Genomic DNA, 13442 nt, shown 5'->3' with positions numbered 1-13442 from the left:
GACCTGAACAAAGTCTTCATCTTCAATTCCCAGAACTGAAACTACACTCCTTTGAAAATAGGCAAATGAGATAACCCATTTGAACTTGATCCTGACCCATTAGACATGATGAACACTCCCTGAACACTCCCTGAATCAAACCCAACGACCTGATACCAAATTTGTTGTATATTTTGTGAGTTTATTTGTAAAACACAATATGAGGAAGGGAGAAAAACTTGCATTTCAACTAATGAACTTACAATGCTTAAATAGGAATAAAAAACACAGCAACAAACTCCATGTTGCACGTCTATGCTAATGGCAGAAAAGTAGGAACAACTCCTACACTTCACTGCATTTTAGGGAATGAAAAACAAACTGAAAGACTAATTCTTAAGGCCACTACACACACTTGATCCTAATTTGTAGGCCTTAACTAAACTGAGAAGATTTGAATTATATTTCAACAATACTTATCACCTGTTATATTGGAAATTTTACAAACTATCACCTAATATGTCTATTGTTAGACTCTGTTTGGCAAGGTATTTCAGGTACCTGATTTGGTCAAAATGACTTATTTAACCAAACTTTCAGGTACCTTATTTTTTTGTAAGCGTTTAACAAGTAGCTTATTTAACCAAATAAGCTACCTGAAATGAAATGCTACCTAGAGTAGCATTTGAGATTTCAGGTACCTGATTTGGTTTGATTTTTCGTTTTTACCCTTTAAATCTATACTATTAAATAATTATCGTACCCTTTTACGTCATTTAATCAAAATCAGTTACCTTTTGAGTTAGTTTGCCAAACATTTTTTTATATGGTCAGCTACTTTATTTGTTATTAATTTTCAGCTACCTTATCAGTTACCTTTTCAGGTTTCAGTTAGCTTTTCAGTTTTCAGTTACCTTTTCAGTTAGTTTTACCAAACAAGCCTTAGTTGTTACAAACATATGATGGGGAGTGTGACGAAATATTTCAACAATGATTAATATTACATGTGAGATCCCTATTGACAAACATTTTTCTTTATAATGTTTTTGCTATAGCCTAAAATCATCATTACTTAACATTCAAAATGGATAGTTTGTTCGTCATGCATCCTATAAGACGGTTTTACAAAACTATTACGGAGTACTATATGATTACTGAACATTCAAAATGGATAGTCTGATTATTTTTCTTGACAAAAATACAGGTGGGATTATAGCTATGTGAATCAGCTACCCGATTGCTTTAGCACTTGTTACAAAGCACTTTTGGAAACATATGATGAAGCTGGGGAAGATCTCGCAAAACAAGGAAGATCATTTTGCTTACCTTACTGGAAATATCTGGTAAAACTAAACTGCGAGGCATGGTTTAAAGAAGCAAAATGGTGCAAAACAAAATACATTCCTACATATGACCGAGTATATAGAAGTTGCACTTGTCTCCATAGGTCAGAGGCTAGGAATAGTTGCAGCATATCTTGGCATGGGTGAGATTGCAACCAAAGAGAGTTTCGAATGGGTGTCTCAGAGCCCTATGCCTAAGATTGTAAGAGCTACTGGCATTATCCTTAGACTCATGAACGACATTGGAGGACACAAGGTATATATCTATCCATTTTTATTTTTTCGGATTCTTTTTAGTCGATTTCATACCTCCTTAACCAACATTATTACGAATTCTAATTATATGGACATATGAAAACAATTTACAGTTTGAGCAAAACCGAGAACATGTTGCATCTGCGGTTGAATGCTACATGAAACAACATGATATGTCAGATGAAGCACAAGTTTACGAAGAATTAGAACAAATAGTGAAGAACGCATGGAGGGACATAAACGAAGGAATGCTTAAACCATACGCGATACCAAAACCGTTGCTGGATATAATCCTCAACCTTACTCGTGTGCCCGATGTCATGTACAAAGGACGAACTGAAGGTTACACTCTTGTTAACAAAACTATACAACAAAAGATTGCTTCCGTCCTAATTGATCCCGTTCCTATGTAATTGGATCTTCGCGGAATTCTGCTTTATTTTGTAACAAGTGTTTGAAATTGTTTTTGTTTTTTTCTCATTGGTTCAGTTCTTATTGATCCTTCCTATGTAATTGGAGCTTGGTGTGATTGTGCTTGTTTGTAATGAGTGTTAAAATTGTTTACATCAATAAAATGTAATCGTGATTTCTTTCTTTTAGATTTTACTATTTTAGAGACTAATCGTTCCGGTTATATGTTTATCTATCATTTTAGGGTGTCTTATACATTTGTTTATCTTTTTATTTTAGGGTGTTTTATTCATTTGTTTACAACGGTTCTTGAATAACCGTTGTCTTCTATCATTTACAACGGTTCTTCTATTAACCGTCGTCTTTTGTCACACTTTTTACAACGGTTCTTGCGTAACCGTTGTCTTTTGTCACACTTTTTACAACGGTTGTTGTATAACCGTTGTCTTTTGTCACACTTTTAACAACGGTTATGCCAATTCAACAACCGTTATCTTTTGTCATTTACAACGGTTGTTACAAAAGAGGCATATGAATGGGTGTCTCAAAATAGGCCCGTGCCTAAATTGGTAAAAGTTTGTAGCATTATCCTTAGGCTGATGAACGAAATTGGAGGACATATAATGTAATACCCCCGGTTTTCGGCTAAATTAAAACCAACTTTTACATATAAAACTCGTCGAAATATAGAGATATTATAATTAATATACAAAGTCTCTTATTACAAATCCTTTTAAAAATAAATAAAATACAAATGGAACCAAAAACGTTTACAAGACTTTAAATAAAATCTTCACTTGAAATAAAATCCTTTACGAACTGCAGCGGAAGTAACTTGAAATAAATCCAGAAGACAGAAAAGGAACTACCCCATGGCGAGTAGCCCAGAAGGGAGAAAACACGTCAGCCGAAAAGCTAAGTAACAGATAATACCTCAATATAATCAGCATAATTTTGGTCATATATCTCAAGGCCACTCGAGGAGAGGTGACTGGAAATGCGTGGCCACACTCGAATGAGATTTATAGTAGATTATCCGGTCAGACAGTCATTTTCCTGATCGAGAAAACCACTTTATGATATGATCACGTGCAAGAACGACCTGAAAGACATCTTGCATTGAGTGGGAGATATTATGGGACAAGAGAATTGGTAGTGCGCACTTGTGTCGGACAAGTGGGAGATTGTGGGAGTGAGTGTCCTCCACAATAGTGCGTTTACATACTAAATCTCGTACAAGGAATATCAGGTATTTATATTATATATATATATTTGTCAGCTGGTCAACGTTAATCGGTAATGATTGGTTGACTAGAGTTTCACATTACTGTCGTGTGACGGCGGTGATCAGCTGATCCCTTTAGGTCACACCTATAAGATGATGTCCAAATGGATAAACTAATTATTTATATGAGATATAGTATAATTAGTATCTTGTGTATATAGACTTTTAAGTCGTGTGAATATATTATTTGATGACGAGTGACGAACTCGAGCCAAGAGGATTTATAAGCATTTGTGGGACAAATGTCGGAAATCAAAATGGACCCGATTTAGTCCATATGGACCGATTTTTAGTGAGGAAATGTGACCAACACTTGGCGTCAACCATTGGAGCCTCCTCATCATCATCGAAGTTTGATGCCACTACCGCTGCCGTCAAGGGCTCAGTCACAGGGAGGTGCTCGGGGTCGGGTATCCACATCCAACTCATACCCCACAATCTCCAAGCCAACCCACCACCCTCCAAAGTTCTCAACCATTTCTGGTCGAGGAAGTAGTCTCGGTCCAAGGTAGGCACGGATGGAGCCATAGGTGTAAGGGTCAAGGAGGCCTCAAAGGTGGTCAACCGCTCCGCTAACCGTGTGGCAATGGCACCACAACTCAAGTACTGGGTCCCAGAGGTGGCCATCAAAGCTAGGCTAGCACAAACTATGGCCGGGGCACTGTAAGAAACTCTCGGGGCTTGGGTGGGGTTGAGATAAGCAACTAGCAACATCACTTCATGTGAGTTCAACTTACTCACATCCTTTCGGTCATAGAGCAGACAAGTCAAGACACGAAGAAAGATCTTCAAAGTGATATGTTGAACGTCATTTATCAACATGTTACTCGAGGTGAGGGCGGACGTGCCGGTAAAACAAGGCATGTAACTACTAGCTCCACACTCAGTCGGGATATCTCTGAGGGATCCCTTCTCCGTTCGAGCAAGGCCAAGGTGAGTATCAAACATGTCCATGGTCAAGAGGAAACTGGTGTTCATGAGACGAAACTGTACGCTCTTAGCTGCCGCATCATAGGTAAAAGAGCTCATGAACTCCAAGGTCAAGAAAGGATAGGAGTTTTTCCTAAGAAGATATAAACCCGTCAAACCCAAGGTCTCAAGGATATGCCTCACATCCGTCTCTACCTTAAGGTCCTCAAGAATGGTGGTGTCAATACATCGGGTAGGTTTCATACGGCGTTTTTGCAACTCGACAAAGGCATCTCTTTGCTTAAAGTAAGCAAAGATAACGGTAGGGTACTCGGGCACGGGTGGTACTGTGGGTCCCTGGCTTCCTTCTCCAACCTCGGGCTCAGAAGCCCTCCCCATCTTACTCTGACGGGTGGCAGCTGCAGGTCTCGACATCTGTTTCAACAAATAACTTAGGCACACAACCGGGTACTCACTTGAACAAAAGAGCTTTTCAAAGTGTACTCATGGATAAAGAGACAACATTTCAAAATATATAGTTTTTCACAATACAACCAACAATTTCCGAAACATGCTACTCTCACAACTCATAAAAGACTTATAGCTTTTAAAATATGAAAATTATTGCAACAATAGTTATCAAATTGGGGTATTAACCCTTCAAAATAGTTTCACAAAAAAGTAATTATCATAAGGATTTGGGGCGAATTTCAGTTTGGGGCACTTTTAAGACGGAGTTTTAAGACAAAATTTTGGGTAAAATTAGCCAAAACCATCACCAAATATGATTCCCACAACATACATTACTCAATTTTCCCTTTTTCATACTCAAAAGACAAACATAATTTCAATTTGTAGCCCAAACCCTAGAAATTTCGGTCCATATGTACTCCCATATTGGTTCGATTTTTCTACTTCTAGCATCAACAACCAACAAACTAGAGCAATTTTATCAAAATACAACAATTATAAACAATAATCCATGAGTATAAATCGAATTTTTCAGAAAAACCAACACTTTATTTGGTTCTAATTGATTAAAAACAAGGAAGAAGATTAGCATTCTTATCTTGAATGATTAGCAAATGAATAGAACGAATTAATCAAGGAGAAAAAAAATAAATCAAGCACAAATCCACCAAGGTTTTGAGAGAAAAGGGATGATGATAGAGAGTTTAGGGTTTAAAGTATGAAGAAATAAGAGAACAGAGAGTTTGGGAAAGTATAAGAATCCCGTGTTAACCCGGGTACTGTAGCACTTACTCGATCGAGTAAGTTGGTTACTCGATCGAGTGGCCTCTACTCGATCGAGTTGGAACTACTCGATCGAGTTTTCACTGGCAGTTCCAACGTTTTCGATCTAATAACCCTACAACTAGATCGAGTAAGGTCTACTCGATCGTGTTGGCACTCATACTCAGTCGAGTAAGGTTAAGAACGAGGTCAAAGTTACGAGTTCGGTTAACGATTCCTGCAAAAAAATAACTTGTGTCGATTTCCAATTATATTTGGATCTCGTCACTGATTATTTCATCCAATTACGATACATTAATACTAACTCAAATGCAACACAACAATTTCATCCAAACATTACACATATCATTCCATCCTACACTAAACATTATACAAAACTTTGCAACTATGTTTTGTTTCAATTCACATGAATATTCACACACATATATATATATATATATATATATATATATATATATATATATATATATATATATATATATATATATATATATATATATATATAGGCAAGATCCGGTGAGTTTGACACTTTTCGTGAGTTTCCCCCGCATATATAAGCAAATGAGTTGACAAAACCCAATTATCAAAAAATGAGCCGCCATAATCTTCCCAGCTCTTTCTCTCTCTTTCTCCCCCTTTCTCTCTCTATTTATAAGCATTTGTGGGACAAATGTCGGAAATCAAAATGGACCCGATTTAGTCCATATGGACCGATTTTTAGTGAGGAAATGTGACCAACACTTGGCGTCGACCATTGGAGCCTCCTCATCATCATCGAAGTTTGATGCCACTACCGCTGCCGTCAAGGGCTCAGTCACAGGGAGGTGCTCGGGGTCGGGTATCCACATCCAACTCATACCCCACAATCTCCAAGCCAAACCACCACCCTCCAAAGTTCTCAACCATTTCTGGTCGAGGAAGTAGTCTCGCTCCAAGGTAGGCACGGATGGAGCCATAGGTGTAAGGGTCAAGGAGGCCTCAAAGGTGGTCAATCGCTCAGCTAACCGTGTGGCAATGGCACCACAACTCAAGTACCGGGTCCCAGAGGTGGCCATCAAAACTAGGCTAGCACAAACTATGGCCGGGGCACTGTAAGAAACTCTCGGGGCTTGGGTGGGGTTGAGATAAGCAACTAGCAACATCACTTCATGTGAGTTCAACTTACTCACATCCTTTCGGTCATAGAGCAGACAAGTCAAGACACGAAGAAAGATCTTCAAAGTGATATGTTGAACGTCATTTATCAACATGTTACTCGAGGTGAGGGCGGACGTGCCGGTAAAACAAGGCATGTAACTACTAGCTCCACACTCAGTCGGGATATCTCTGAGGGATCCCTTCTCCGTTCGAGCAAGGCAAAGGTGAGTATCAAACATGTCCATGGTCAAGAGGAAACTGGTGTTCATGAGACAAAACTGTACGCTCTTAGCTGCCGCATCATAGGTAAAAGAGCTCATGAACTCCAAGGTCAAGAAAGGATAGGAGTTTTTCCTAAGAAGATATAAACCCGTCAAACCCAAGGTCTCAAGGATATGCCTCACATCCGTCTCTACCTTAAGGTCCTCAAGAATGGTGGTGTCAATACATCGGGTAGGTTTCATACGGCGTTTTTGCAACTCGACAAAGGCATCTCTTTGCTTAAAGTAAGCAAAGATAACGGTAGGGTACTCGGGCACGGGTGGTACTGTGGGTCCCTGGCTTCCTTCTCCAACCTCGGGCTCAGAAGCCCTCCCCATCTTACTCTGACGGGTGGCAGCTGCAGGTCTCGACATCTGTTTCAACAAATAACTTAGGCACACAACCGGGTACTCACTTGAACAAAAGAGCTTTTCAAAGTGTACTCATGGATAAAGAGACAACATTTCAAAATAGTTTTTCACAATACAACCAACAATTTCCGAAACATGCTACTCCCACAACTCATAAAAGACTTATTGTAACACCCCCATTTATTTAAGAGCCTTTACTAGGCATTCCTAGATAAATGAACGTGTTACCATCTCAGTTACCTGAGGTAGTGAATACAAAGGTAAACGAAACCACAGTACTTTAAATAATTATAATGTTTAAATGGCTTTATTACATAATCCAAAATAAATAATTAAATTAATAAATACAACTGCAGCGGAAAACTAAATAATACGAATAATAAATATTGTTTGTTCTTCTAAGGTGATCTAGACAGCTAAGTAAATGCCATATCCTCTCGCCCTTCAGCTCCCCTTCTAAACCTGCTCAATTACCTGAAATCAATCTGCTCCCCAATTATTGGTTCATCACAGGTGTTTAACGAATACACGGTCAACCCAACGGTTGAGTAGGAATATCTAAACAACAAGAACAGTACAACAATAATACAGAATAAATATGTAAATGATCAATCCCGATCACAACTCCAAATCTCCACACAGCCTCCATACACAACCCGAGACACCCATATAAATAACCCGAGACACCCTTATCAATAACCCGAGACACCCTTATAAACAATATCAACATAAATCCCGAGACACCCTTTTATATACCGCCACCCGTGGATCGGTTCTTCATTTTACCCGCCACCCTTGGACCGGGCCTTCCAAAATATCAATACAATATACAATATGGATGGTAATAAATTAACAACACAACATTCAACAGTTAAACATCCAATTCCAACTAACCATTACTTTATAAATCACACCAACACATATTCGAGTTGAGTAGATAACCTATGATGAGCTCCCATTTCTACTACTTATTGGCACTATTTTGAGCTCATTTGGTAACATTTAGGGGTGGTTTGTGACGATTTTTACATTGTTTGACCAATTTCGAGTGCTTTGCCATTTAGCATGGTTCAAGTGGAGATCAAGAAGCCAATAGATAGAAGAGGAATGTCCAAGGAAGAGCCAAGGATAGGCTTGAAGAAACGCACCAAAGAGGCCTTCCAAAGGAGCAAAGGAATCAAGAAAGAAAGGCGGACTACAGGAGCAAACTCGCACCGTGCGAGTTTTCCAGACTCAGAACTCGCACGGTGCGATTTTTTCTGGGTTTGACAGTTTTGATTAGCGTTTGTATTACGGGCCTGTCTTTTGTTAAGCCCATAAGTTTTAGGTTACGGGATGTTATAAATACAATGTTTTGCAATTAGGTTTGGATCATCTTGTCACTTTTATTAATCAAGTTTGTAATTTGGGAATTTCATCTTAAAATTGGGTATTAGATTTAATTATGGAGAACTAATCTCCAATATTAATCCGGCTCAAGGCTTAAACTTTGGTTATAAGATCCTTTAATCCTTCTTTAATTTTAATTATCATTGTTAATCCTTTTGTGTTTATTGATTGAATTTTGGAATCCTTGTTTATGTTGAGTAATTAAGTGTGATTTCCTTGTTGCTTAATTAATCAAGTTCCTTAATTTATTGTTGTTGAGATTATTAAGTGTGATTTCCTTGTAATCTCATATTTGCAACACCTTGTTATTAAGTTAATGAATGTGATTTCTTCTTGGCTTAATTAGCAAGTAAAGGATTAACTTGTAATTGGGCATTAATTGTGATTTCATTGTGTCTAATTACCCCTATTGAATCTCTTGTGCTCATATCTTCTTATTAATTTGTCCAATGTATGTGATTTCTACTTGGTAGAATTGATAAGTTGGGTTATTTGATTAAGTGTGATTTCCTTGTCATTTGGCCATTATTAAGGAGATTTAGAAGATTTATCTTCACAATAGGGTGATAATATATAATTGAAGGACTAATTGAAGGATTTTGTCAACTAAAGTGCCTAGCTTTGAGTCGGGTTAAGTCTTCCCTAATATTGATTAATTTCCATCTTAAATTCTTGGTTGTTTACTTGCATAGCACTCTTGTTTGAAATTGCCTTGTTTTGTTACAATTGAAAACTCAACCCAAACCCCCCTTTTTATATGTTTGTTGTTATTTGTGTCACAATTGTTCTAATTGTTCTTTAATTACACTATTGCAAAACCCACCTTCTCTTGGGTTCGATCCCTTGCTTGCTATTTTACTAGTTTATAATTAGTGCTAATTAGTGTGTTTAGTGGTATATAAATTGTTAATTTGGCCGTCTTTTAGTGCGACATACTAGGCGTGTCAAATTTTGGCGCCGTTGCCGGGGAAGGTAACGGATTTGCTAGTGTTTGTTATTTGTGTTTTTAGGATAGTTGTGTTAGTAGTCTTTGTTTCTTGTTGATAGTGTCTTGTTCTTTACTTTTGTGAACTTTTTGATTGTGTGCTCTTGTGTAGAATTGTTTATGGTCAATACTAGGAATTCAAGTGAACCACTTTTTCCATTCAATCCGGAGATTCAAAGATCACTTGCTTGGATAGGAGGAGGTATTAGAAGAGACAACCCGGTTATTGAAGAAATTGATCCCGGTTTTCAACAAGACCAAAGAGAAGATAACAACATCCCTTTTGAACAACCCATACCCATTCAAATCATCATGGAGGAACAACCAAATGGTGATGGAGAGAGGCCACCGAGGCCTAGAACCATTAAGGAACTTACCGCCCCGGATCTCACACAAGTGCCCTTGTGTATCTCCTTTCCGGCCTTGGCGGAAAATGCCACCTTTGAGTTGAAGTCCGGGCTAATTCACCAATTGCCCCAATTCCATGGGCTTAGCACGGAAGATCCCAACAAGCATCTCAACAAATTTCATGTTGTTTGCTCAAGCATGAAGCCTAATGGGGTTACCGATGAGCAACTTCAACTAAGGGCCTTCCCTTTCTCACTCAAGGACGCGGCAAATGATTGGCTTTATTATCTCCCTACCGGGAGCATCACCACTTGGAATCAAATGAAGAGGGCTTTCTTAGAAAAGTATTTTCCCGCTAGTCTCTCATCTCAATTGAAGAAAGAAATAAGTAATGTTGAGCAATTGGATGGAGAGAACTTGTATGAGTATTGGGAGAGGTTTAAACAACTTCTTGCTAGTTGCCCATACCATGGGTATACCGACCACGACCTTCTCTTGAACTTTTGTGGTGGTTTACTTGAGGATGATGCTAGGATGATCAAAGCCGCCACCCAAGGTGGAATTGAATACATGTCGGTCCAAGAAGCAAATGAGTTGATTGAAAGGTTGGTAGGAAGCTCTAGGAATTTTGGGAGGAGAATTAAGAAGACAAGTGGAACATTCTCTTCAAGGCAAGGTTCAAACCATATGGAGGAGAAAGTTGACTTTCTCACTAATTTGGTGAAGGAACTTACAAAAGGTGGTGGGAGTACTTCTCATGTGAAATTTTGTGGTCTTTGTAATGACCCAACTCATCCCACCGATGGGTGTCCATCTTTGCAAACGGAGGAAGCAATTGAAGCGGTAAAGGCTATTGGTTTTAGGAAGTTTGACCCCTATTCTAACACTTACAATGAAGGTTGGAAATCTCATCCGAATATGGGGTGGGGTGGAAACCAAAATCAAAACCAAAATCAAAATCAAAAAGGGGCTTCAAACTCTTCATTTCAAAAGCCAAATCAAAGCCAAAACCAATCTCAAAATTCCTTGGAAGAAATGATGAAAACACTTACCATGAATCAAATGGCAATGCAACAAAATACCAAGGAATTTCAAACCGCCGTGCTTCAACAAAACCGACTCACCGACTCTAGGTTTGTTAACCTTGAGACCCAAGTTGGTCAAATCCTCACTACACTCAATTCCCAACCCAACCAAGGAGGGAGTCTCCCTTCTCACACCATTCCTCCACCAAACAAGGAACAAGCAAAAGCGGTCTCTTTGAGGAATGGTAGAGAGTTAGAAGAGGCACCCAAAGCTCCTAAGAAGACAAGACCACTTCCTATTGTTCATGAAGTGGAAGATGTGGTTGAAGATGAAATTGAAGTGGTAGTGGAACAAGGGGAAGCATCTTCACCCCAACAAGTAAGGGTACATGAACGTCTTCCGGAATATGAGCCACAAGCTCCATTTCCAAGTGCTTTTAATGATACAAGGATAGTTGACAAGAAGACTTCAAGCCTTTATGATATCTTTCGTAAAGTGGAGGTAAACATTCCTCTTCTTGATCTTCTTAGTAGTGTGCCCAAGCATGCAAAATTTTTGAAAGAGTTGTGCACTACTAAGAGGACCAACAAGGCTAAGAGCATGAAAAAGGTAAGGGCTAGTGAACATGTGTCGGCAATGTTTCAAAAACGGTTGCCACAAAAATGTAGTGACCCGGGCATGTTCACCATCCCTTGTAAAATTGGTGATTTGGATTGTCAACATGCTATGCTTGATTTAGGTGCATCCATTAATGTCTTGCCCAACTACCTTTATGAGTCACTTAAGTTAGGACCTTTGAAACCGACTCGTACGGTCATTTCTTTGGCCGATAGGTCCAATATCTATCCTAAAGGGGTTGTGGAGGATGTCTTGGTGAAGGTGGGGGGAATGCTTTTCCCCGCCGACTTCTATGTGATTGAAATGGAACCCGAGAAAGGCTCCACTCCCATTCTATTGGGAAGGCCTTTTATGAGAACTTCTAACACCAAGATTGATGTATCTAGTGGCCGCCTCACAATGGAATTTGAGGGGGAAAAGATTGAGTATAGCATACATGAGGCCATGAAATACCCATCCGAGACTTCATCTTTGTGTTTTCTTGAAATTTTTGAGCCAATTGTGCAAACCGTGTATGAATTGTGCAAAGTTGATCCATTAAATGTTGTTTTGACTAATGGATTGGTTGGAGAAGATACGGGGTATGCTTTGTCTTGTGATGTGCAGGAAACAATCAAGGACTTAGAGGAAAATCCCCCAATGGAAGAATGGGAAGAAAATGAGGAAATCCGGAAAACAGCAGGGAACTCGCACCGTGCGAGTTTCCCAGAGCTAGAACTCGCACCGTGCGAGTTTTCCTCTGTCCACGAACTTTTCTTCCTTTCTTCCAATTTGTTAGAAGAGCTACCAAAGGAGAAACCTGTTCCCTCTATTGTCAAGCCTCCTACTGTTGAATTGAAGCCCTTACCTAGCCACTTGAAGTATGCATTTCTAGGAAGTGAAGAAACTTTACCGGTGATTATTTCAAGCAAGCTTACTAAGGAGCAAGAAGAGGCTCTCATCCGAGTTCTTAAGCAACAAAAGGAAGTAATTGGGTGGACAATGGCCGACATCAAAGGCATTAGTCCCACCTTATGCATGCACCGGATTCTTCTTGAAGATGAAGCAAAGCCCGTTAGACAACCACAAAGGCGTTTGAATCCTCCAATGATGGATGTTGTGAAGAAAGAGGTACTCAAACTCCTTCATGTAGGTATGATCTATCCTATCTCTGATAGTCAGTGGGTTAGTCCAACCCAAGTTGTCCCAAAGAAATCCGGGCTAACGGTAGTCGAGAATCATGAAGGTGTTTTGACCCCCACTCGAGTTCAAAATGGGTGGAGGGTATGTATCGACTACCGTAGGCTCAATGCCGTGACCCGAAAAGACCACTTCCCACTTCCCTTCATGGATCAAATGTTGGAGAGGTTAGCGGGAAAAGCTTTTTATTGTTTTTTGGATGGCTACTCGGGCTATTTTCAAATCCCAATTGCCCCCGAGGACCAAACAAAAACCACCTTCACATGTCCTTTTGGAACGTTTGCCTATAGAAAAATGCCTTTCGGTCTTTGTAATGCTCCGGGAACGTTCCAAAGGTGTATGATGAGTATCTTTTCGGATCATGTTGAGGACTTTATTGAGGTATTCATGGACGATTTCACCGTTCATGGCCAATCTTTTGAGGATTGCTTGAGTCATCTCACTTGGGTCTTGCAAAGATGTATTGAAACCAACCTTGTACTCAACCATGAAAAGTGTCATTTTATGGTTGAGGAAGGAATAGTGTTGGGACATGTTGTTTCCTCTAGGGGAATTGAGGTTGATAAGGCAAAGGTCGATACCATTCGCACCTTGCCTTATCCTACTAATGTGCGTGAAGTGAGATCTTTCCTAGGTCATGCCGGGTTCTACCGGCGTTTCATTAAGGATTTCTCCAAAATTGCCTCTCCTCT

General features: G+C 39.5%; 1 protein-coding gene across 1 annotated transcript; it reads left to right on the top strand.

Moving 5' to 3' along the window:
* The first annotated feature begins 645 nt into the window (after positions 1-645).
* Positions 646-2176, top strand: LOC141591233 ((-)-drimenol synthase-like). The gene is made up of 4 exons (XM_074411593.1): positions 646-676; positions 852-985; positions 1184-1578; positions 1691-2176. Exons 3-4 carry the CDS (start codon positions 1390-1392, stop codon positions 1988-1990), a joined length of 489 nt encoding a protein of 162 aa, XP_074267694.1. The 5' UTR covers positions 646-676; positions 852-985; positions 1184-1389; the 3' UTR covers positions 1991-2176.
* The last annotated feature ends 11266 nt before the right edge of the window (positions 2177-13442 follow it).

The sequence above is a fragment of the Silene latifolia genome, chromosome 7 (genome assembly GCF_048544455.1).
Source record: "Silene latifolia isolate original U9 population chromosome 7, ASM4854445v1, whole genome shotgun sequence".
Lineage (NCBI taxonomy): Eukaryota > Viridiplantae > Streptophyta > Magnoliopsida > Caryophyllales > Caryophyllaceae > Silene > Silene latifolia.
Note: the sequence above shows the minus strand (reverse complement) of the source record. Positions and strands in the feature narration are given on the sequence as shown.

Excerpts from the sequence above, each read along its gene's own strand:
- LOC141591233 (XM_074411593.1), top strand. The coding sequence starts at position 1,390 with ATGACCGAGTATATAGAAGTTGCACTTGTCTCCATAGGTCAGAGGCTA. Across the intron at positions 1,579-1,690 it reads ACGACATTGGAGGACACAAG|TTTGAGCAAAACCGAGAACA; the intron begins GTATATATCTAT and ends AACAATTTACAG.